General features: G+C 48.5%; 1 protein-coding gene across 9 annotated transcripts in view; it reads right to left on the bottom strand.

Moving 5' to 3' along the window:
* Nucleotides 1-5310: 5310 nt before the first annotated feature.
* Nucleotides 5311-25226, bottom strand: part of Celf1 (CUGBP, Elav-like family member 1) — a 75633-nt gene continuing 55717 nt past the window's right edge. For 3 of the 9 annotated variants that reach the window (XM_013514126.1, XM_013514133.1, XM_013514132.1), the window contains 12 exons: nt 24609-24691; nt 24048-24096; nt 22446-22580; nt 20755-20834; nt 20109-20270; nt 17203-17278; nt 15595-15723; nt 14573-14686; nt 13738-13923; nt 11798-11941; nt 11198-11362; nt 5313-11112 (listed from right to left, as the gene is read on the bottom strand). In XM_013514126.1, the coding sequence (XP_013369580.1) occupies nt 11235-11362; nt 11798-11941; nt 13738-13923; nt 14573-14686; nt 15595-15723; nt 17203-17278; nt 20109-20270; nt 20755-20834; nt 22446-22580; nt 24048-24096; nt 24609-24691 (1286 nt within the window). In that variant the 3' untranslated portion in view covers nt 5313-11112; nt 11198-11234. Of the gene's footprint in view, nt 11113-11197; nt 11363-11797; nt 11942-13737; nt 13924-14572; nt 14687-15594; nt 15724-17202; nt 17279-20108; nt 20271-20754; nt 20835-22445; nt 22581-24047; nt 24097-24608; nt 24692-25226 lie in introns of all 9 variants that reach the window. The other 6 variants (XM_013514127.1, XM_005383961.2, XM_013514131.1 and 3 more) reach the window with 6 other exon arrangements.

The following is a 25226-nucleotide window of genomic DNA, read 5'->3' as shown; positions in this document are numbered from 1 at the left end:
GGGTGGACCCTGGGTTCCCCTGCTCAACACGGGTTTTCTTAATTGTAGGGTGGGGAGGGCCCCTCTCTGGAAAGTTTTCTGGGAAAATCAAGTGAGATCATAAACTACAAGCTTGCTCTGAGAACGGGATGCTGTTGTCAGGGTTTTCAAGGGAACAGATTTAATACAGGACACATAAGTTTATAGGATTATTTTATAATATTCACCCACAAAGAGGGAGAACTGTTCACACACTAGAGACCCCAAGAATCTAGCTGAGGGCCTGGATCCCACAGCAGTGTCCTGCACGTGTCCAGCTGGAGGCCTAGAGCCCAGGACAATGTCTCATGCAAGTCTGTACCAAGGACCTGCGCCGGGAAGGCCCAAAGGTCAGTGGTGGAAGCTACAAAGTCTGCACCAGTGGAGTCAAGGATCTGTGCCAGCAGGCTGGGGGATCTGCGCTGGAGCCAGGAAGGACGCTGAAGGTAAGGACCAGAGCTCCCGCGAAGAGAACCGCAGCCATCCTCAGGGACAGCGAGGACCCGAGCTCCTCTGACGAAGAAAACAGCTGAGCTCACATCAGGCTCACATCAGCATGACAAGCTCCTCCAGGGAATCAGCAGCGCACCATCTCCCCCTCCAGCTCTGCTTTTATGCTGTGGGCCACAGTCCTCAGGTGGCCCTCCACGCCCAGCACCCGCTGATTCAGTTCCGCTAGGCATTACATGTTGACCATTAGTTAACCCACTACTCAGAATGTTGAAGTAATGCTTTTTTATTTTTTTTATTTTTATTTTTTCTGGTGCCGGGGATCAAACTCACGACCTTACGCTTGCCAGGCAGGCATTGTACCGCTGAGCTAAATCCCTAGCCCCTAAAATGAAATTTTATTTTATTTATTTATTTATTTTTCCAGTACCGGAAATCGAACTCATGACCTTGAGCTTGCCAGGCAGGCGCTGTGCCGCTGAGCTAAATCCTCAGCCCCAAACCAATGCCTCTTAATTGGCTATTATTTACACAAGTGAAAAAACTAGAAATACCCTGAGCTCAACAGGCTGATAAGCCATGAAACACTACGTGGCCTCTAAGAACGGAAGCAGCAGATGCCAGGGCTCCCAGATGGACGCACGCCCAGGACAGTACCTGCAAAGAACAGGCTGCGCTCTTCCGCATGGTGTGTACCAGAGAAACCCTGCAAATACATTACCCATCAGTTTGTCAGCGGGCTGAGGGATGGGGACCCACTCATGGTGTCTTTGTTTTTTGGATACTGGAAATCGAACTCAGGACCTTACGTTGCTAGGCAGGCACTGTGCCACTGAGCTAAATCCTCAGCCCTCACTTATATTAACTTTTTTTTTCTTTTCTTGTGATACATGGGTTTGAACCCAGGGCTTTCAGACTGAGCTACATCCCCAACCTTCTCGAAAATGTTTTGAGACGGGGTCTTGCTCAATTGCCCAGTCTGGACTCAAACTTGTTATCAAACTGCCCCAGCAGTAATCCCCAAGAGCTGGGATTATAAGCATATGCCACCATGTTGAGCCACAAATCTTTTTTTTTTTGAGACAGTTTGAATTGCTTAGGTAGGGCTTGAATTTGTGATCCTCTTGCCTCAATCTCCTAGAGTACTAGGGTTATAGGCATGTGCTGCCACGCCTAGCTTAATTTTGTTATTTTTCTCAGATAGAATCTATGTAGCTCAGGCTGGCCTTGAACTTGCATGGATCCTCCTACCTGTGCCTCCAGAGCACAGGCTTATAGAGATCCTACCACACTCAGCTTAATTTTGTTTTCTTAAAGCAAAACTTTTTTTTTTTTTCTGAGACAGGGTCTCACTATACAGTTCAGGCTGGTCTTGAACTCACTTTGTAGCCCAGGCTGGTCTCAAACTCAGAATGATCCTCCTGCCTCAGCTTCCCTCAAGTGCTGGGATTACAGGTGTGCACCATCATGACTGGCTTTTTTTTTTTAAAGCAGAGTAACTTTGCAAAGTGCTGACCACAGACGCAGTGACGGGACCATTCCATGGTGGTGCTGTTCACAGTAGCAATGTGTTCGAGTAGCTTTTGAGTACTTCAAATGAGGCTGGTGGGTCCCAGGTAAAGAAATAGCTGCGCAGCGGCTGAAGCAGAACTGTCCGCAGCAGCGCAGGTGTGCAGCTGCAGACCCAGACGGAGGGAGTCGGCAGGCAGGTGGGCAGGCAGGGCTGGGGGAGCTGGTCGGGATGGAGCAGCTGCAGCACAGGATGGGTGGGGGCGACAAGCTCTCCGGAGGACCTCGCAGGCCATTTTCCTCGGGGGAGGGAGGAGAAAACGCTCAGGATGAGGGTGCGCCAACGCCCGAGATGAGCGCTTACATGAAACGTGCAGGAGAGCACAGCGACCAGGATCACTGGTGGCCAGGGCCGAAGAGGGGGCGACTGCTCATGAGTACAGGGTTCTTTTCCGGGAGACGAAAGTGTTTGAAGATTGAGCTGACGGTAGTTACACCAGTGCAGCAATCAGTGAGCAGTGTGCTTCACACAGCTCAACTGACTTCGAACCAGCAGGACTCCCACACCCTGTGTATCCGGGAGGCACAGCCCAGGGAGGGGCTCCCAGAGTCAGGAGGGCCCCCCACTGCAGCCAGCTCCAGTCCCCAGCCCAGAGTGACAAGAGCCTGCCCCCCACAGGAGCCTTTTCCAGCAAAGGCAGGGCACCAAGGAAGTGGCGCTCTGCAGGCCGGGCTGGGCCCGACTCCTGCTTGGAAAGGGCAGAGGTGCCAGGCAAAGCTGGCTGCCTCTCCCAAAGGGACCTGTCATCCGATGGTACCTGGCATTCACACAGGTGAAGGGACAAGTGGTGCTTCCTCACTGGGGACTGGGCCTTGTGCTGCCAGAGGAGGTCCCTGGAGAGAGCACAAAGGAATGTGGAGAGCAGCAGGTGCTGAGCCATCTACTGGGAGAGGGAAACTGCGTGGGAGGCTGAGGCAGGAGGGCTTGACTTCCAGCCCAGCCTTAGCAATTTCAGCAAGACTTTGTTTCAAAATAAACACTAGGGCTGGGGTTTAGTTCAGGCCCTGGGTTCAATTCCTGGTACTGTGTGTGTGTGTGTGTGTGTACAGCTTTATGATTATAAAGATGCAAGTCTAATTTTTAAAAAAATAAGTTCTTTTGACCTATTGTCTTTGAGTACATTTTATTTTTTGTGGCACTAGGGCCTTATCCATGCTAGGCAAGTGTCCCCTACTAAGTAACAACCCCAGCCCTAGGTAAATTCTTTTCGTTGTTTTTTGAGACAGGGTCTCACTATGTGAATCAGGCTGGCCTTGAACTCACTATGTAACACAGAATGATTCTCCTGCCTCAGCCTCCTGGGAGCTAGGCTTACAGGCATGTTCCACCATGCCTGGCCCCAAGAAAATTCTAAGGAGAAGCAACAGGCTTTAAGCATTAAAGATGCTCATATTCTACTTAATGTCCAATTTTCCTATCAGGTTCTACCATGTACTTCAAACAAAATTAGGATCTCAAACTCATGATTTCTCCAGTATCAATGTTCAGAGCAGGGAACGGCAGTGCACACCTGAAATCCTAGTACTTGAAAGGCTGAGGCAGGAGGATTGTGGTGAGTTCCATACCAGCCTAGACTATCTAGAGAGACCCTGTCTCCAAAAAAGAAAAAAAGTCTGAATAAGATGAAGTTAAAAATGCATTGTGGGGCCTGGGATGTAGCTCAGTGGCATAAGCACCTGCCTGGCAAGTGCAAGGACCTGAGTTTGAGTACTGGTACCAAAAAAAATACCGCATTCTAAGTTGATTTGAAACATTTAAGTGGCAATGGTAATACCAACGTTGTGAATGTACTTAATAATGGCACCAAATTACAGTTAAAATTGGAGCTGGGTGTGGTGGTGCACACTCGTAATCCTAGCACTCAGGAGGCTGAGGCAGGAAGATCAGGGGCTGGAGGCCAGCCTGGGCTATCCTACATAGTAATGCCCTGTCCCAAAAGCCGTCCAACCACCCTGCATGTGGAGAGTGAGAAACCCCTGCTCTGTGTGGAGCCACGGCCAGCCCCCCTGTAGGACTCCTGGTACTGCAGCACCACCCGGGATCCGCACGGTCACAGAGCCCTGGCTCCCCGCCCAAGTGCCGGGCACGGCCGAGTCCAAGCTGGTTAATTGGACCATGACTGCCAGAGCAACTCCCAGGAAGGGCTTTGGAGCATGATCTGTTTCTCTGAGCACACACCAGGTTCCACCAGGCAGCCTGGAGTCTGACCCAGCGCTGTCTCTGTAGAACCGGGGGGGGGGGGGGGGGGGGCCCGGGGGTCCGGGAAGGGTCAAGGGAAGGGCCAGGACACAAGTGGCCTGTGTCACACACGACTGTGACGAGTCAGCGGACAGCAGTGAGGACAGCCACTTAGTTACTGACACGAAGTTCTGGTTTTAAACTTTTTAAAAGAATAAGCTGGGCGTGGTGGCACATGTCTGTAACCCCAGCACTCAGGAGGCTGAGGCAGGAGGATAACTGCGAGTTTGAGACCAGCCTGGGCTATAAGGTGAGCTCAAGGTCAGCCTGAACTGCACAGCGAGATCCTGTCTCAAAAATAAATAAATAAATGAATAAGAACAATTAAAAGGCAACCCCTGGTTGCCAAGATCTTTTAAGGCTCTCTCAAGCAGCACAGGTTCTGGTTTTGAGCCTCTTGAGCAAGTGGTCAGCTTGTCACTCAAGTGCGTCTTGCCCTTCCCAGGCTCTCAGCACCCAGGGTAACCAAGGCCGAGGCACAAAGGTAGGAAGGGCTGCTCCTGGGAGCTTGCGCCCAGCCCCTCCGTCCTACCATGTTCTGCACCCTACCGGAACTACTGCTGCATACACCCCACGCGTGGGTTGTGAGCGGCCAAGAATTGCCAGGGTCCTGGGTCAGGATGGCAGCGACATGAAAGATCTCACTCTTCAGTACGCGGCCCAAGACCCCTGGGCCAATGGCCAAGTGTGACCTTGAAGCTTCTCAGAGGCCCAAGGTAGCCCCAGAACCACCGAGGGCGGCGACCTGAGGGAACTTCGGAACAGGAACCACTCCGGGCAGAGCGGCCAAGCCCTGCGGAGAGACTGCTTCACTGTGAGGTTCGCGGGGGCCGGCCACTTCCAGGAAGTCTGCAGCGCCGGAGGAGGACTGCAGGGACAGCTCCAGGTCCTCGGGCAGGCACCAGCCTGCAGTGGAGCTGCAAAGTGTCAGGGACACAGGGCGCAGCTGAGCCCCGCGTTGGAAACACCCCCAGCCTCACCCTTGCCATGACCCGCCCCCCTGGCCCCAGCAATCAACAACGCGGAAGATAGCATCTGTTCTTCTCAAACAATTTAATAGCAAATAAACAAAGGAAGGTACCACACTTGGCAGATACAAAATGACTTTTTGTCCGTGTGTCTGTGCAATTAAAACAGATTTAGGTTTCCCATTGGGACAAAAGAAAAAACACACAAAAAAGGAAGGCGAGTCCTTTGAAACACATACTCCCTTGCTCCAAACTTGTAACAATTTTTTTCTTTTTTAATCCACTACACAAACTCTGTGATTGGGTGAGAAAAGCGACAAAAACTTTTCTTACCTTTTTTAAAAAACCATTAAAGTAAAATCCATAATTTTCTACAGAGTACAACACAAGTTCACACAAAAAAGACATTTTCTTTTGCAAATCAAAACAGGAAAGAAAGGAAAGCTCAAACAAGGTCAAGGAAAAGCGTTTCTACGGCTGAATCACGACTTAAGTTGATTGAATCCCATTGCTGCTGCAGAACAGACTGTGCGTTTGGTCATAGTGGCATTTTTTTTTCTCTTCACATTGTGAAATCACTTTACATTGTTTTCTAGTAGAAAAGGCAAAAAACTGTACAAAACCCCTAGTGTTAAATACGTTTGTACCAATAAAAAACTCACACAGGTTTGTCTCCAAAATGTAAAGTTTCTTTTTTTTTTCTTTTTAAATTATTCACAAAAAGCAGCTGGAAATCAGAAAGGCAGCTGCCGCTCCAGGGTCTCAAATCCATTAAAACCACCACAGAACAATTAAAACAATCAGAGAGAGAAAAGGAAAAGGAAACAACGTCCAACGTTTGGCATTTGATTTTACCCACAGGTTTTCCCAGAGCTCCTCTTGGAAGCGAAAGCAAAATACACTGGCAAACACAGCTTCTCAGTCCCAGGAGGGGCAGGCCTGGCGCCCGTGCCGCGAGGCGGCTCTGTGCAGTCAGACTGTGGGCGCGGGCTCTGGGCCGGCCTGGCTCTCCCCACCCTCTCCCCGTGCTGGACGTGCCGGACGCTGGGGCCTCGCGGCTGCCCCTCCCGCCAGTGGGAGCGGCCTCCAGCATGGCCCAGGCAGCTGGCTGGGGCCCCTCCCACCCCAGTGGGCAGAGCTGGCCAGTGCCTCTACCCCCACCCCGTCCCTCACAGCTCGCCATCCCCTGGACAGTTCTGTCCCCAGCGCTTAGGGCTGGGGGGCCCCATAACTCCTCTCCTGCTCCCTCTTCCTCCTCAGACCCATCCTGCCCTCCCCTCTCCTCTGGCCTCTCCCCCTCCCTTCACATTCTTCCTCAAGTCCCAAGACCCCGCAGCTGGACGGAGTCACAGGGGAAGAGGGGAAGTTCCCCTCCGGGAGCCCAAGCACTGGCTGGCCCGGCACCCAGGGGCAGTAGCTATGTGGCTCTTCACCCAATGAAGAAAACGAGTCCCCGCCCTGGCTCCCCCAGTACCCAGGCAGGGCAGAGCCGGCTGGGGCGGGCGGTGCTCAGGGGTGTAAACAGTGTGAAGACTGGTATTGTGCTTGTCGCCTAGGAAAGCGCGGGCAGGCTACTTCGTGCGCGGGCGCCCCTCCCCCTCAGCGTCAGGGCGCCCCCCCGCTGGGTGCTGGTCCTACACTGGCCTCCTGTGCCCCTCAGCCCCTTCACGCTGTCTCTGTCACCCTGCCTGTCCAGGTCCCTCCTTTCCTCTCCTCTCCCCTCCCCTCCCCACCCCTCCAGGCAGAGTGGCCCAGGTCCCCGGCACCCTGCCGAGACCTGCCGCCACACGAGGTGACAGTCTAAGTGCACAGGACACGCTCTACGGGCAATAGAGGAGTGAGTTGCCACTTCAAAATAAACAGTACAATCTTGAAAAAAATAATCAACCCCACAACAATTTAAAACAGCTTCTTTGAAACCCTTTTAAATCGGTCAGTTTTTGCACAAACTATAGAAAACAGAGAGGTGAAGGTGATATATACGGAGGTGTGAAGAAATAGCAGGAAACATGCAAAACTTGTTTTTTTCTGAGCATAATCTTAGTGGGAAAAAATACTCAAAATAAAAACACAAAAACAATACAAAAACAAAAAGATCAAAGCATCACATTTTGCTGTGGAGACTGCAGGATAAGCATGAGGTGAGCCGGGGCTGAGGGATGGCCGGGGTCCTGGATACCCGGCAGGGTCACCCCCAAGGAAGACCACAGAAGAAAAGGAAAAGGGATGGCAGGGGCCCAAACTGCAGCCTGCTGTCGAAGAGGAGGGGTTCGGGTGTGTTCTGCAGTCGAGAACTCAGAAAAACAAAAATAACAACAACACATGCGGTCTCCTCAAGCCCCACAAGCTGTATCAGCAAAATGTGCTCAGGAGCCTCAAAGGTTTTAGTGACATCCTTTATTTCATTGTTTACTTCAAAGTTGTCTTTAAAACTAAGCACACAGAAACAAAGCCTAGAAACGGACTGGCTGTGTGTTCACGGAAACACAAACACCACGCGGTATGTGCTAGTAGGGCTGCTCTGAAGACGATTACAAAGAATTGGAATCACAAAATCAAGTGGTTATCTTATGAAGTTCTAGAAAAATAGATTTTTTTATATTCAAATGCAAGTTTAAATATTTCCCCTTCAGCAGTCGTTCTAGCAAAACCAATTTTGGCAGCACAAAAAGGAAAAGAAAAAAAAATAGGAAAGAAAAAAGAAAAAACAAAGAAAGAAACAAATGTAATAAAAATACACGTCAGCATCAAAGGTCAACACAAGGTCAAAGGTGAGAGTTCAAGCATCAGAGAAGCTGAAGAGACAGGGATTTGGACGATGTACTTGACGCCACATCGACATGCTTTAGGCACAACGATGAACAAACGGCAGGAATCTAGAAAAAAAAACAAACCAGAAAGAGGGAGACCCACTGAGTTACACAGAGCAATACATCCAAACAGAGAGAGAGAACAGGACACTCTGTGTGGACAGCCCTGAAATGAGGAGCAGGGCGGGGCGGGGCGGGACGGGATGACAGGGGACTTTGCACATGCTAACGATGGACACAGGGAAGAGTCAAAAAGGACACGGAGGACACCAAGAAAACATCCAGCTGCCAGAGACAGAGGGAACCTAAGGCTTGGATTTCCCTCGAAGTGCCCAGTGGTGGAGGAGGAGGTCTCTGGGGGTGGGCCCCACCTCTCCTCTCCCAGGGAGGAGGCAGAGATGCAGGCTGGGAGTGGGGGGCGGTTCTTCAGCAGGGAGAGCTGGGATTTCTGCTTCAACCTACGGGGAGAGCCCTTGGTTCCCAGAAATCCAAGCTCTTAGCTTCCACACCGGCCCTGGCCACTTGTGTGGGACCCAGGAGATAGTGGTCTGGCCACATTCAAGGCAAATCAATTTCATGATGTAACCCAAGGAAGAAACAAAACTACAGCAGAAAGCACATTGTAAGTGACACCTCCACGACAGAAAAGGATTGCTTAAGACTTGGCTGTGAGTCTCTACTCTCCGGGCTGAGCCCTCTCACGCTGTGAGACTCAGAGGGGAGCAGCTTCTTCACAAAACCATCTTTGGCCCAGGAGAGAACTGTGCTCAAGGGCAGTGCCGCTGCGGTGCGACACGCTGGGCGGAGGGGTCCACGGTGTTGGTGTTGGTCTGGCCCGCGGGCTGCCTGCGCAGCCAGGGCCCCAGGGGCCGGTGCTCCTTTCAGAAGGGACAATGCGAGTGGGTATGGGCCTTGGCGGGATCAAAGGTGACAGGCTGCACCTGTGCCCAGGACAAACCCCTGGGCACTGGTGAGACAGGGCTGTGGAGGAAGGGGGAGCGGCCGCAGAGTTCTGGCCAAAGAGGAAGATAGAACAGAAGGTCGGGAGCACGGCGCCGGCAGCGCCCGGAGAGCACAGCTCTCTCCTCTGCCAATTCACAGCATTAATGCCTTCCCCTCGGGCAGGTTAGCCGGGCTGCGAACGCCACAGAAAGTCAGTAGTTTCAATCATACACAGCACCCTGTGTGTACAACAATCACATTCTGGATTCTATAAAATCCTGGCCTTTTCCAGAGATATAATTTAGGTAATAAATATTCTCCACCCCGGAGCTGTATAAAACTTCTATAAAAATAGAAACAACATTCTTGGTTCCAGCCGGTTGGGATTCAGAACAGCGTCTCCCCCAACCTAGCATTTTTTCTTTTTTTTTTTCTTTTTTTTCCTTTTTTTTGTATTCTTTTTTCTTTTTATTTTTTGCATTTATTTAAAAAATCCCATCATGACCCTGGAAGCCTTTAGAACAGTTTTCTCCTTTGAAACACAGGACACATTTCTCCCAGTGTGCAGAATTCAAGTTTACGTGGGTCCGCTTAAGATGGGTACGTTTCACGTTTCTCAGAGGACAACAGACCCCAGTTATCACTACAAGAAGGGATGGCCGTCCCTGCTCCAGTGGGATAATCCAGTACCACCAGTTTGCAGCAAGACGGTCAGCCCTGGCTGCTACCCCAGGAACAGCACGGCAGGGAGAGCGCCCCTTCTGAGTTACAGCAAAACGGCCCTTTCCCCGTGCTCTCCGTGGTCGGGCCGACTCCTACTGGTGAGGGCGGGGTAAGCTCCCAGGGGCCTGGGCACCCAGTCCCCTCCACAGGCGACTGCCAGGGAAGCCCCACCAACAGCACGTCTTTGCAGCTCCCACCCCACAGCATTTCTCGGAGCAGAGGCACAGCCCAGAGGCCTGAGCTGGAGCGAGGCCTGTGGGAGGCAGTGGGCAGCTAACTAAGCGCGAGGACAACAATGAACAGAGTAATACTGAGGTAAATGAACACTAAATCCATCCAGAGGCTGTAAACGTGCTGTTGTTTCTCTGTCCCCAAGAGCAGAAGATGGGACTGGCGTGGCTGGCGGAGGCGTGTGCCATAACTGTGGGATACTACCTCTGGGACACCTCAACTGAGTCGAGGAGAAGTGCGTATCTCTGCCTCTCCCTCTGTATGAGGCCTGGCTGCGGTCAACACAACAGCCGGGCCTGAAGGGACCCTGTGGCTCAGGACACCAAGGCACAGGCTCCTCCCCTCACAACGAGGTGGCTCCTGATCACTGCCCAGAGCACACCCAGCAGATCTGCCCTCAGAGAAAACTGTGGCTTAGAATGGACTCTAAGGAAAGAGACCCAGCAATGTCTTGCACAGAGGCCTTTTTAAAAAGGGGATTTGCTGGAAATGGGCCAGGGTCTAATCTGATGTTGATGTAACTAAGAATGACCTCCTGGGTGCTTCTCCCAACAGCCACCAGCCAGGCAGGGCAATCCACTACCAACGGAGGCTTGAAGGCCAGGAATGGGTGATGTCTCCCTGCTTTTTGCATAAATCAGTTAATTTAAGAGGTACTTTATTTCCAGAGAATTGTTGACCCCCTTTTAGGAAAGAGGGGCAGAAATCCAGGACAAGAATTTGAAAAATAGGTGGCAGAAACTCAGTATATTTCCATGGGAGGCAGCTGTGAAGCAGCTTCCGCCTGCGGCTGCACGACACTAGGTGTCAGGTCACCTGCCTCTCCTCCAAAGCACCCCCGCTATGCACTCGGGGACACTCTAAGGGTCATGCTTTTTCCACTCAGTCCTCTCTCTTGGGGTGATTTGGGTCAAATCCTGATCTTCATCTTTGAAAAATACTTCCCCATTCTCCCACCCCCAGGGCAGTCTGATGTTGGTCCATCTCAACACACACTGGTTACAAACACGGCAAACTTTTAAATAAAGGGGGGAAAAAAAATCTCAGAATATGGCACCTAAACTCCAAAGTAAAATACTGGAAACCAAAGCACAAACTCGTCCTCTGTACGAAGCGAAACTCCCACAGAAGGCCGTAGCCGAGTCTTCAGGGCAAGCCGTGCCTGCGAGAGTGGCAGGGATCAGGGTCGGGGCTGCCCACACAGCCTCGGGGCTTCGAATCGTTAAGGGTGCTCCTCCCCCACTTACCAGAAGACCCTCTCACTCCAGTCTCAGAGGGGAGCACTCAGTAGGGCTTGCTGTCATTCTTCGAACGCTTGAGTTGCACTTTGAGCCGCTTCATGCCGATCTGAAAGCCGTTCATGGACTGGATGGCAGCTTGCGCCGAAACAGGATTGTCGTAACTTACGAAACCTGTGTCCAAGCAGAAACCCAGGGTGAGCAAGGGGGGCCTCAGTCCTCCTTATGCCAGAGATAGACGCCTTAGTTAGTCACAGGTCCCAATTTTTCTTAGCAAGGACAAAACTCTGGAAATAGCACAAGAAATACATTAATCCCTAACAGTGCCACCTGATAGCTACACAGCCACCTACACAGCCCCATTTCTTTGCAAGCCATTTTTCATACATTATTTTTCCCTCCAGAGCAGAGCTGTGAGCAGACATCATCTCCACTCCAGATGTTAGAAACCTGAGGCTCAGGAAAAGGTCACTTGAGCTGCCCAAGGCCAGCTGAACAAAGCCCAATCGCAACTCCAAGTTGTTCTGCTACCGTAACAGCAAGTCCTGTTTTCTCTCTCAGCAGTAAACTACTTCATTGAACCCGACACCAGAAGAGAAGTCAACGTACCAAAACACTTGCTCAGGTTTGTCTGCTTATCTATAAAAACCTTGGCAGACACGACATTCCCAAAGGGCATAAACATCTGAAGCAGGTCCTGATCTCCGAACTCCTGGGGGAGATGGTAGATGAACAGGTTGGCTCCCTCTGGACCTTCAAAATATCCACAGATGGAAAGTGTCAGTGCCAGCATGCTCACCACCCTGTGCCGATGGCTCTTCACCCCCGCCTACGCTAAACTGTCACAGTCAACACACACAACCTCTGGGGGAAGGAAAGAAATTCTCCAAGCACCAGGAAGGGACCCAAAGCACAATCACCACAAAAATGCCTCCTGCTGTGCTGAGGTAGGTTCCAAGGATGGTGGGGCTCTACTGGCCAGTGGGCAGGATGCTGGGACAGGAAGCAGGCAGGCATGGGTGGAGCAGGGAGAGAGACCAGCAGCCATGGAAGAGAGGAACTAGAAGAGGTTATAATGAAAGCAGGTTCCAGGGGCTGGGGATTTAGCTCAGCGGCACAGCACCTGCCTGGCAAGTGCAAGGTCGTGAGTTCGATTCCTGGTACCGGGGGTGGGGTGGGGTGGGGAAGAAAGCAGGTTCCAAAACTGTGCCTAGGAACTCCAGGGAGAGCAAGGGTGTGGTCGTGGCTAGAAGCAGGAATGAGCTCAGTCAATGTCTAAGGAGGGGCTGGAAGGAGTTCCTGGGGTGATGGAAATGTCTAATTTGCTTGATGGCAGCTACAGGATTGCCTCACCAGAGCTCTTTTGAGCTGTATACAAAAGTGGGTGAATTAACCATATGTAAACTACACTCTGGTAAAAGGAAATCACCTTTGAAAAACAGCCTATGACTAATACTTAGCACAAAAACTGAATACATTTTCTTCTTCTAACCACTTACACCTATCCAGCTATTCTCCAGAAGACTGCCGCCGCAGTGCCTTTGCACCTGCGGTTCCTGGCTTGCTTCCGTGAGATCCCGAGTGAAATGTCACCTTCAAGAGCTGCTCTGAACATTCTGCAGAAGGAGCAGTGACTCTCGTGCTCCCTACCCCTTTTGCACTGGGGACAATGTAGAGAACCAGCTCAAGTAGCCCATGCTTTTTGCTGTTTACTGTCTCTGTAGTCGCCACTAAAATACTGGTTTACAGCTGGGTGTGGCTGGCACACTTGTAATCCCGGCCCTCAGCAAGCTGAGGCAGGCAGCCTGCACTACATACTCAGTTCAAAGCCAGCCTGAACTACACAATGAGATCCTATCCCAAAACAATAAATAAAATGGTTTAGGAGAAGCCTCCACCAACACACCTCCAGGACTGGGAAGTATGCAATTCTCAGGCAGGTAAGGAATGACAGAGCAGCACTTCTTGCTACTACGGCCAAGTAGGTATTTGTCTCTTTCCTACATGAGTGCTTAAACCTTGCATGGTGATAAAACAAAACAAAACAAAACAAAACAAAACAAAACAAAACAAAACTCCAGTAAGAGTGCCCAGGGGTCCCCAGGACTCTCTCTCCTACACACTACTGTCAAGCCTTGTCTAGACAGCTTCTCCTGAATTTAATTCCACTTACGTCAAAGGACCTATTTCCTATGTCAAAGGACCTATTTCCTATTCTGCCAACCCACTGGCTCCAGCTCTGTCCCATCACCCGTTTCTCCTCAATGAGGATAAAATATGTCAGAAAGCAAGGAAATTCCATAGCAAAGCCTCTGACAGATCTATGACCCAGACAGAAGGCTTCCTAACAAAACAGATTAGTGTCTAATGATGGCAAACACAGGGTGGCCAGTATCTTTCTGTCGAAAAACACCGCACTTTCCAGAGCCTCTCAGTCTACTCCCAACAGAGGTCTGAGCGCCTCCAAGGGTCCCCCAGCCTTTCCTTGCCTCCCAACTCTGATGCAAAGGGGACAGCCGGACCCCGACCCCTGGCTCACTGACACTCACCTTCCTTCTGGCTTCCAGCAGCACCAATACTCTGCTGTGTCAACAGGTTCTGGTTGTACAGGGTGGGGAGTGCAGCAGCAGCATATTGCTGGATACCAGAGTAGGCCTGGGTGAGGGCCTCCATGGTGCTCCCGGTGCCATTCGAAAGGCCACTGCTGCCCAGGCCACCATTTAAAGCAGCCATCCCTTGGTTGAGGAAGAGCCGGATTAATGTTCTGAAGAGCTCCACAGAGCCAAAGATGGGTATACTTAGAGATACCCGCCAACAGTTCACCCTTCCACCTGATTAGAGTTTAGGACATTAATAAATACCACCCTCAGGTGTGGCTCTCTCCAGCAGCTTCCTGCAACGGGTGGAAGAACCAACACCATTCACACGCCTGGCTCCATCTCCTCTTTGGCTGTTCTACCACTTTCTCATACAGAGGCGGGATGTGGTACAATAAGGGTTTCAGGACTGAGGACTAAAAGGGTACATGTGGATCCCTTGATGAGAAGATGTGCGTTCACTCCATCATCAAAATAGCAACTACCATTCACTGTTTTCATCCTCCCGACTAAGCACCAGGCTAATCTCTGAAGCAAGGAACGTTTTCATCAATGCTTTCCCTCTGTTCTCAGTGAGCTTGAGCTCCCTCAGCACCCTCCAAGGTAGTCTCACTGCTGCTTCTCAGATGAAGAGAAGGGGGACTGACTCAGGTCTGACTTTAAATCCCATTAGTATTGCTAACTATCCGGACCACTGAAATTATTCTAGTGGCAGCACTACCTAGGTGGGCCAAGATATGCTCCTTACACAGGGAATGATCTGGTGACAACCAGGGCTCCCCCTTACCTGCCAAAGAGCCAACGTTGAGGCCAGCTGTTGCTCCAGCGAGTGTCTGCAGGGCTCCAAGTGAGGCTATGGGGTTGACAGAATTACTGCTGCTGGAGCTGGGTGAGGACCCTGCTATTAGAAATCCAGGAGTTAAACCCAAGCCATCTCTAATAGCTGAGCCTTGGAAAAGCCAATATGCCCATCAACAGACGAAAGGATACAGCAAATGCAGGGTTTATATACAGTGAAGTACTACTCTACCCATGAAGGGTAACCCTGAGGCATCTGCAGCTAACTGGATGCACCTCCAGACCATAGTAGTAAGTGAAATAACCCAGATACACAAATTTAAGTATCACAAGGTTCCTCTTTAAGACCAAACAGGGCGGGCGTGGTGGTGCACGCCTGTAGTCCTAGCATTCAGGAGGCTGAGGCAAGAGGACTGTTGAGAGTTCGAGACCAGCATGGGCTACAAAGTGAGCTCAAGACCAGCCTGAACTGCATAGTGAGACCCTGTCTCAAAAGTCAAAAAAAAAAAAAAAAAAAAAAGACTAAATAAAAGACAGATAATAGGAAGCATGGAGATCTTTTTCAAATAGGAAGGGGAACAAGAGATGGAGAGATCTTGGACAGATGGGAAAAATTCTCATGTGTTATGTAAGTGTACAAACCTCTGCCCCATGATAAATGTGATCGTTATGTACTCCAAACATGTACTAATAAAATATAATTTAAAAATTAAAAAATCTTCAAGCCATCGTTTGTCTCATTCTATAATAGGAACCGATGCTTAAGAGTGATTCTACCCAGGGATTCTACTTGCAAACAGGTTTTCCATTCTCGTAACTGTCCTTGTAGGCCAGAGACCAATGATAATGGTAACAGACTGAAAATTAAAGCCAGGGTATGACATCTGAACACTTGCAGCTGGTAGCCGCACCCCTCTGGAGAAGGCACCATCCCTTTCCAGGATAACACAACATGACAGAGGAGAGCTGTCTGAGGCGCCTAGTGCATGGTGGCGCCTGTGCCACGCTTACCTGAACTGGTGAGGACGCTGAGGGGACTGCTGGATGTAGTGAGAGCATTGGTACCACTGGGTGTATTCTGAGCTGCGCTAGCTGCAGCAGCCAATGCAGCCAAATTCTGTAACTGCATCGCATTGAGGCCTGCAACAACCAAAGCCAAGAGTCAGCCAGCAGGTAAGGTTGGCCGATATCCACTCCAGTGATGGCGGCAGAAGCAACTGTTCTAGATGAGCCTTATAAGCATTATCACACGGTTCCAAAAATGATGCAGACATGGTCAGGGGTGGGGGTGCGTGCCTATAATCCCAGCACTGTGGGAGGCTGAGGCAGGAAGATTTCAGGTAGAGTCCAACCTGAGCAACTTAGTCGGACCTTGTCTCAAAAAATAAAAAAATAAGGGCTGGGAATGTAGCTCAGTGTCAAGGTCCTGGGTTCAATTCCTAGTACCAATCAATAAATGAGAAGAAATCTGAAATCACCTCTCAGAAAAGAGTTAATTGACACAGCAGCATCACACCTCAGGTGAGCACTGATACTGGGGTGGGCAGGTAGGAAATCACAGGAGGAGCAGGTCTGTGCTCCACTGCAGGCCAGAAATCCCAGGGAACAACGCCTGATGCTAAGGTGCAGAATGGGACTGTGTCCAAGGCTTCACTCAAACTTTCCAGGGATTTCTGTGCAGTGAAGGAGAAGCAGAAAGGGCAGAAGAGACTGTTCCCAGAAGACCCAAGAGGAATGATGGGAGAGAGTGCAGACGAGAACAGCAATATCACAAAGAATAAAGAAAACCTCGGCACCTGAATAGCAGATTAATCATCAGCGGAAGAGAGAACACTTAGGCAAAGACTTGCAGACAGAATCGAGGTGACAGCTCAGGGGAGACAAAGAAATGTGAATTGTGCCATAGATGCTGCAAGCCAGTCACTGCCTTGGAAAGGCGGACTGTGGGCAAGGGGCAGGCTGAGGGGGTGAGAGTGAAAACACAGTGTCCATTACAATCTAGCAACTTTCCCACACCACAGCCAGCTGAACTTCCCAGGACAAAGTGAACCACTATTAAAAATGTTCACACTGCAAAACACAGTTCACTAAAGACTCTCCTTTTCTCAAATGCAGTGCCTCGCTTTCCCAGACAGAAGACACGGTACAGGCAGCGCTGGAGCCCTGGCTCAGGTCCGTCCATGGACCCAAGTCACTGTAAATCCAGACATGGGCCCGTGAAACAGCACGTGTGCGACACGCTGTGCTCACTGCCCGGGTCCTAGCGGCTTCAGAAGCAGCCGTCTGCAAGGAGGCCATCCTTGGCTGAAAGCTTCTGCGCTTCCTACTCATCAGAATGGCCTCAGCTGCCCCCAGGTGTAACACGTCTTTTCCACCTTCTTCCTCAACAGTGATTTAGGAAGGCAGTAGGCAGCAGCACCCCTCGGAGCAATATGACATCAACTAGCAACAGAGCCACCTTACAGAGACGAAACAGCTGAGTCCTGGGACAGTCATCTTAGCGGTTTTGTTTTGTTTATTCATTCTGCTTTTGCATAAACACTGTGAGATTCTCAGCCCACTGGCAGCTGGATCTGCTGGCCTGGGCACTGCTGCTCCTCCACGGCACTGGACACTTACCTCCCATCGGGTGGAGGCTGCTCAAGGTGTTGAGGTTCCCAGAGGAGGCAGTCTGCTGAAGGAGCTGCAAATAAAGCTAGACATTACACCAAAAAACAGAACAAGAGTGAGAGTGAGGGCTGGTTCTGCATCTGGGATAACTCTACAGCACAGCAAAGCGAGAGTGCAGAGGCCCCCAGAGAGGAAAGTCCGAGACGAGACCCCAAGCTGACATGACAGAAACACGAGCCTCGTGACAGCGCAGGACAGGACAATACAGCAAAAGCACTAGGCCGGAAGAGAGCACGTTCAACAGACACCGAACCACGTGCCAGTCTCCACGCAGTGCACAGCACAGGACAAAAGTGGCACAGGGACAGAAACTAAATTCACACAGCGGCACAGCTGACTGCCATCAGTGCCTGCATACGGATGACTACATTTCTGGTTTCTCTCCTAAATTCTCCTTTCTTAGGCCAACACATCTTATTCTGCAAACTGTGTCCATCTGGATACCCAATTTCTAGTCCACACCAGTTTTAAATATCACATCTGACATTTTATAGTACTTCTTGGTGTTATCTTTGACCACTTACAATGCACCCACGACTAATCAGGGCTCCCAAGCACCCTACTGATGCAGCTCTGTTTAGCTCCTCTCCTCCAGACGTGTCTTCCTAGCTGCAGATGACCAAATGATGGACAGGTCAGTCTACACCGAGTTTGGTGTATGTTCTTTCAGTGACTATTTCCGTCATGAGTAAAACCAGGGGGTCTGTCTGTGAGCTTAGAACTCTCTGACCTTCCTGTCACTTGGCAAGCTACAGCCTTCATCCAATTAACTTAATGAAAACCTTTGCTCCAACTGCATTCACAACCAACTGCTGTTCCTAATGGAAAATCAGTTTTCTTGTACCAGATCCTTACTTGACCCGTTTCCCATTGCTACAGACATATGACCCGGGTCCTGAATCTCTGTAGGGCGGAGTTTACCAACAGATTTCAGGTTAACCTTCAGAAGGACAATGAATGACAACAATGCAAATCATTTTTACCATTTCTTTTTTTTTTTGACAGGAGCTTACTACATTACCCAGGCTGACCTCAAACTCACAATCCTTCTGCCTAGGCCTTCCAAGTAGCTAGGATTACTGACACGTGCCACTATGTCACGCTCTTTCTCACTTCTAAAAGGTGTCCACAACCCCACAAAGACACAAGTCTGAACAGTCTCCTGAGGAATGATGATGTGCCGCCACGTATGCAGTCCTATAGCACCTGTGCGTCCTCACTGCTTTTTTTTTTTTTTGGTCTTTCTGAGACAAGGTCTCACTATGCAGCTCAGCTGGCCTTGAGCTCACCTTGTAGCCCAGGGTGGTCTTGAACTTGCAATGATCCTCCCACCTAAGCCTGGCTTACTGCTGTCTTCTTAAATACCCTGGGCAAAGGGTTCAGTCCCAAGTGGTGGACTTCACATACTGGACAAGGCAAGCCCATCTCCTTCCTAAATAAGAACAGCTTTGCCCAGCATGGTGGCATACATCCCAGCACTTGGGAGGCTGAGGCAGGAGGGTACCTGTGAGTTTGAGGCCAGCCTGGGCCACATAGTGAGTTCCAGGCCAGCCTGAACTATGTGGTGAGACTCTGTCTTAAAAACAAACAAACGAACAAACAAACAGCTTTTAGGGCAGGTCTCTAACTGAAAGAGACCACAAGCCTCAATACATATCACTGTGTGCGTGCTGAGTATGACAGTGATATAAACACCCCTAAGAAGAGATTCAAAACCTTTGTGAATTTTCTGCGAGAAATACAAGGCACAATAAGCCGGGACTTCTCTAGGGTTATAGAAATACAGAAACCAGGGAGTATCAAATTAAATAAAACTTAGCACTGTGGAAGAGAAATCATTACCTTTTCTTTGTCTACAGTAAACAGGATCTGAAACAATGAGGACTGCATGATGGCACTAGTTATTCCTATGTGGGTATCTGTAGGCTATCTAGTGTGAACTTGGTGGTTTCACCAGTTACAGCTTCAGAGATGAGCCGAGTTTTTGTGTTTTTTTTTTGACTCATGAACAGTGCCAGGCAGCCGGGCATGGTGGCCCATCCCTGTAATCCCAGCACCCGGGAGGCTGAGACAGGAGGATCACCTCAAGTTCAAGGCCAGCCTGCTTTACATAGTGTGTTCAAGGCCAGCCTGAACTACACAGTAAGACCCTGTCTCAAAGAGCAAACAAGACAAGACAAGACAGTTTCAGTTCTTGTGCTAGGTGCAATCCTTCGAAGGATTAAAGCAGTAGTAATAATCATCTATGTCACATATTGAAAACTGACTCAATCTAAGTAACAAATTACAGTTGGAACTCCTTTTATTCTATGTGACTCAAACTCAACAGAGAGATCAAGTCAAAGAAAATCTATTCACAATGTGGTGAACTCAAATATATGCCTATAATTCTCATTTAATAATACTCATATTCATCTCTTTACCTTTCAGTCCACTGACAGAAACATTTATTATGCTTTTGGGAGAAGACTCAACAAGGATTATGATAATGCCCTATGCCTGTGGTGAAAGAGATATGGGAATGACGCTTGGTAGGTAGTTAAGATTCCCTCAGAGATTTTTCTCTTGGAGTCAGGAAAAAATGAGACATTTCAGAATCTTTAAATGGGATCATCAAGATTTCACTTTAAAACTGTAGGAAAACCCTCAAGATATAGCTGAAGACACATGACAGGGAGAGTGAGAAATGCTGACAGACCAGTGTGACTTAAAGGACATCACAGTGCCTGAATTTTTGCACAGAATCTCTCTCTACGCCAGAAGTTGTAAATGCCACTGTGTTTGTCAGCGAGGGACAGCAGAAGAAACAGCTGGGAGCTTGCACAGCCTGCAGAAAGCACACCATAAAGACTCACTGCTAAGTACTGGGGTCCAAGAGTGTTCAGCCCAGCAAGATTCCCCCATACAGACGCCGCGCTGATCTGCTGCATCTGTTGCTGGAGCTGCTGGGCCATTCTCTTCTGCTCTTTGTCCTTCTGCGTATCAGCAAACTTCACCACCATAGGGGACGAGCAGCCCTAGGAAAAAGCAAAACTAGGGGTCAAATCCTTCTGGACGAAGCACAAAATCTCTTTTAGATAACATGCAGGCTATATTTTTTATTTCACTTCCTGGCAAAGATCCCTCCTCCTGATAAGTATGTGGCAAAAAAAAATTTAAAGGGGCAACTATCTCTAGTATATTACTTTTATCTGTTTATGGATTTATTTTTTTGAGGTAGGATCTTCCTACGTTACCCAGTGTGGCCTCAAACTCCTAGGTTTGAAGACACGTGACATTCATGCCTCAGTCTCCTCAGAAGAGGGGACTACAGGCACACACTACTATACTTAGTCCAGGATGTTAATTTTAAAGAAAGCACCGATTTTTAGCCTTGAGAAAGACTGGCTATCTAAGGTTTAAGGCAATTCAATAATATGCGAGCAGCAGGACCCTGATGGCCAACCGTCTGCACCCTCAAGCTCAGTGATTTCCTTCCCCTTTCACCTATGTGCTCCCTACCTCCATAGTCTGTGCTTGGTGCATTGCCTTGATAGCTGTCTGTGCCATGGCTCTTGTTGTAAAAGTCACAAATGCACAACCTGGTAAGAGAAGTCAGTAACTCATCCATTCACTTGCTTATACTGTATTTCCCCCAAAAGAAGACAAAACAAAACGAGCCCTAGCATGATTTTTTGGGATGTTTATAAGCCCTACCCCAAAATAAGCCCGGTTAAGATCATCAGACAGAGGGATGCATTCGGTATGCCTGTTGCAACACATGATGGACATACCTAATTACAAAATAATATTAATATAAAAGTAAATGTAAATAAATAATATTTTTGACATTAACACTTAAACTAAATGATACTGTAAGTATTTGTAAATACCCAAGCTGGTGCCTTCGGACAAGAGGTAAAGGCCTATGGAAACAGATGAACTGGAGACTTACTGCCAAATGACCAGAGTACAGACACAACACAAGAATAGCATGTGCTCTTGGTAATGGACATACTGTTTTATCAAACATGAATCTTCATAATTCTTATCTCACACGTTGTAACAGAATTATTTAGTGCATTCATGTGAAATGCTTTCTGAATTTTGGCACTTGGAATTTTTTGTCACTTTTGTGTGGTCCATCATTCTTAACTGTCTTGTTGCTCCTATTTCTGTCTCGTAAGTCTTCAACTAACACTTGATTTAACAGAAACTTTGCGAAGCCCAGCCTGCAAGCCGTCAGGACTTGAGTGAAGAATTCCTGGGATAAAATCATTGACCCCTGTGCTGCCAGAGCACTACGAGCAGGCCACATGGACAAGAAGGCACTTAAGGAACGCACTATTGTAGCCCATGAGAGATGGGGGCCAAGGGTTCTATAGCAAATGGAGTCGCATAAAGTTCAGGCCAGAACTCAGCATTTGGAGAGCTATGATGATATTCTACAAGAGGATATGACTGTATTTAAATTAAGATTTCTATACGTGAATAAATGTAATGGTTGTACATAAAAAAGATTAATAAGCCCTACTGCATCTTTTGGACCAAAAATTAATATAAGATCCAGTTTTATTTTGGGGGAAATGTGGTTTACCTCACAGACACTGATTTGAGCACCTATTTCATGCCACTATCATGCTAGTGACATGAATGTGGTCCCTGGTCTCAAGGGCTTATAAGCCCGTAGAAGAGCTAGGTATATCATAATGAGATAGTAAGTACTAGAATGAAAAACCAGGGAATTGTACACAGGTTAGAATGTGCTCAAAGGAGGAAGAAGGAATCATATCCTCACATTCCTCTAGAAAAGAAAAAAAAAAGGTAAGAAATGCTTCCATCTGGCATTGCGATCCTCTAAGCACACAGAGAACATTCTAATAAATGACACTGAAACACACAGTGTGATTCCTTCAGGGTGGTAGCAGACTCCCAAGAACATCAATGGTCCAGCAGGAAGCAACAGGCCCAACCTCCTCACCGTGAAGGGGTACCAAAGTGGGGATGGGGCGGTGTGGGGCAAGAATTTGATTTCCAGTGGTCCAATTACACAAACTCTAAATTTAAGACAAGCATCTTTGTTTGTTTTTTTTGATTTTTCTCCGGTACCAGGAACCAAACTCACGACCTTGCGCTTGCCAGGCAGGCGCTTTGCCGCTGAGCTAAATCCCCAGCCCTAAGACAAGCATCTTTAAAAGCTGGAAGTATACCACCTCGGCTCAAGCCATCAGGTCCCCGCAATATCCGGCACTCTTCAATCTGTCCAAATGAAGAGAACATGACTCGGATGTCATTTTCAGTGCACTTCTTGGAAATCATACCAATAAACAGCTTCCTGTCTTCCACTGCTAAGAGAGTAAAACACAAAATGCTTCAACACTGATACTCAGGGGCAGGGTAGCGCAGACGCAGGAGCCAGGCTACCTGGCATGGGGATCCTGGCTCTTGCCGCATACCCTAATTTCAGATTCCAAGACACCTTTTTCTGTGTAACTTTACATCTCCTCTTGTGACAACTGCTACCTTAAAATTACATGTAATTGTAAGTATTTAGATGAAGTAGGTAGGTTTGGGTTCTTGTTAAAAGTTGACTAATTTGTGCTGGCTTTCTCATGTGATTAATAAAGATAACCCTAATGCCTCTAAGAGCAATTGTAGGTATTAAATGCAAATTACTTCTCTTTTTTTTTTTGTCTTTTTGAGACAGGGTCTCGCTATGCAGTCTTCAACTCGAAATGATCCGCCTGCCTCAGCCTCTCAAGTGCTGGGATTACAGGTGTGCATCACCACACCCGACTTCTCATCTTGCCTACTATTTAGTACATTTGCCCCTTCTAGCAATACTATGAAAGGAAGAAGAAGTTTGCAAACTTGTTATAACCAAAAATATAGAAGACACTTTTCAGTGCATAGAACATCTACTTTCTTTTTTTTCTTTCTTTCTACTCTGAATAGTTGTTTTTGTTTCCAACTGCAACTCTGGGAATTCAAAATTAACATCCTTGCTTTTGTGTGCTTCTTACAGACACAGTAAGAACTTTTGGCTGACGTTCCACACTGTTCTGCTGTGCTTTGTCCAAATGACTCCTGAAGAGCCACTGGCACCCAGCCTCACATGAATTCTCTTGCCCACATTTTCACTTGGAGACCACGTATGTCTTCAAAGCACACAGGGCACAGGTGTCAGGTGTGGCTCCTGGGAGGCTCCTGTTTGTCTTCATATAGGTTTTCAATTTTGCTTACAGCAAATTCTCTTCTAAACAAGAAAGACTGAGCCAAACTGGGTTCAGGGAAGATTTCAGTTAAGGAACCAGAACAAAGATGATCCCAGATCTCCACCCACCATCAATGTCAATGTCTTTGCAGCCACGTTATTCAGTTGCTATCGTTAAGCCTTGGAGTCTGAATTCTCTGTAGGCTCCAGACCCGTGGGAGAGGCCAGGGCCGGAACTCATCCCATTTTGCACTGTTGGGCTTCAAGATTGCAGTGCTTGAGCTGAATGTGGCCTTGTCCTTATTGAGCATGAGCTCAGGAAATGATTTTCTGGAAACTAAGCTCTCCTTCCCAATTTGTTCATCTCCCTCTTCATTTCTGTCCATAAGAAATTACACTTACTGAGGACATCCCAGTTCATTCTAAAATGCTTCTGTAACATTTCCCTGTCAACTGTTTTTCTCACTCATGCATTGTACTTATTAAAACCAAATTGTAGGTGACAGATTTCTTAAAGAACAGTTGAATCCAGGTCGCATGAAGAGCAGCAAGCAAACTAAGAAGAAATCTTTTAAGGGGAAGGTGTGATCTGTCTGCTTACCATTGTTCTTCTCACTGTCAGCAGGTTTCATCTGTATAGGATGATGCATCTGAAAAGGAACAACCACAAACGCTACCTTCAAGTACAGGGTTAGCATTCAAACCAGAAATGAAGACTATCAAACAGATACTAATTAAAGCCCTAGGAGACCTCTCTGAACTCATATCTGCCTTATGAACTTTCTCCACAAAACACAACAGCAAGAAGATGAGTCAAGAAGCCAAGACTCTTGGCAGAGTGAGAACTGCTTTCAGCCCATATTCTTTTTTTTTTTCTGGAGACAGGGTCCTGCTGTATATAGTTCAGCCTGCTCCTGAACTAACAACATAGCCCAGGCTGGCCTTGAATTTGCGGCAATCCTCCTGCCTCAGCCTCCCAAGTGCCGGGATTACAGGCATGAATCACCACACCAGCTTCAGCTTATATTCTTATTTCCTCCTTTCTAGCAACTGCTGTGGTGGCTCTGTCTCCTCAAGACGGTTCCCAGCGTGTGCCTGACATGTGCGAGCACAGTCCATGCCTGACAACCACTACAGTTTTGTTCCCTCAGAGCATTCTTACCCCGGGAAGGACTTTCATGTTGTGAAGAGCGTTCTGTGCTTCTAATGCAGCTTTACGAGTGTAAAATGTAACAAAACAGCACCCTAAAATAAACCAGATTATACAAGATCAAGTCAGTACTTTGAAAACAGTGCTACTTTATAATTTTGGTTACTCAAACCAGAAAGATAAAATAATTCCCCCACTTCGGGATCCTAAGCTCGTTTCAAACATGACGACCACGCTTGCTCACACTTGTACCACAGCACACTTTTCACAGAAAGTTGCTCTAAAATTGGTCACTGGAAAATGAGAGCGTGTCTGAGAGTATATGCAGACCCGCTATCAGTCCTACAGAATGTCCACTTGGCTGCTATTTCGGGAAGCAGCTTAGTCTTCCCTTCCCTGCTCACTGTGCAGGCTATGGCAAACCAGCGGCCTAAATAAGTCCCTCCTCGTAGATACATCCTGTGAGGGCTCTGTAGCTCAGCCCACAGATTTTTCGCCTTTCCTCTAGTCCAGACCTATCTGTGTGAGGCTGGTTAACAGTCTTAGTTCTATCACTCCATTCCAAGACCAAAGGAGATGCTCCCACGGGTCTGGCTCTGGAACTTGGAGCTCTCACAAAGGACTGCCCAG

This window comes from Chinchilla lanigera, unplaced genomic scaffold, assembly GCF_000276665.1.
Source record: "Chinchilla lanigera isolate Chin_1 unplaced genomic scaffold, ChiLan1.0 scaffold00021, whole genome shotgun sequence".
In the NCBI taxonomy this organism is placed as follows: Eukaryota; Metazoa; Chordata; class Mammalia; order Rodentia; family Chinchillidae; genus Chinchilla; species Chinchilla lanigera.
The sequence above is the reverse complement of the archived record's forward strand: the minus strand, read 5'-3'. Positions and strand labels throughout refer to the sequence as shown.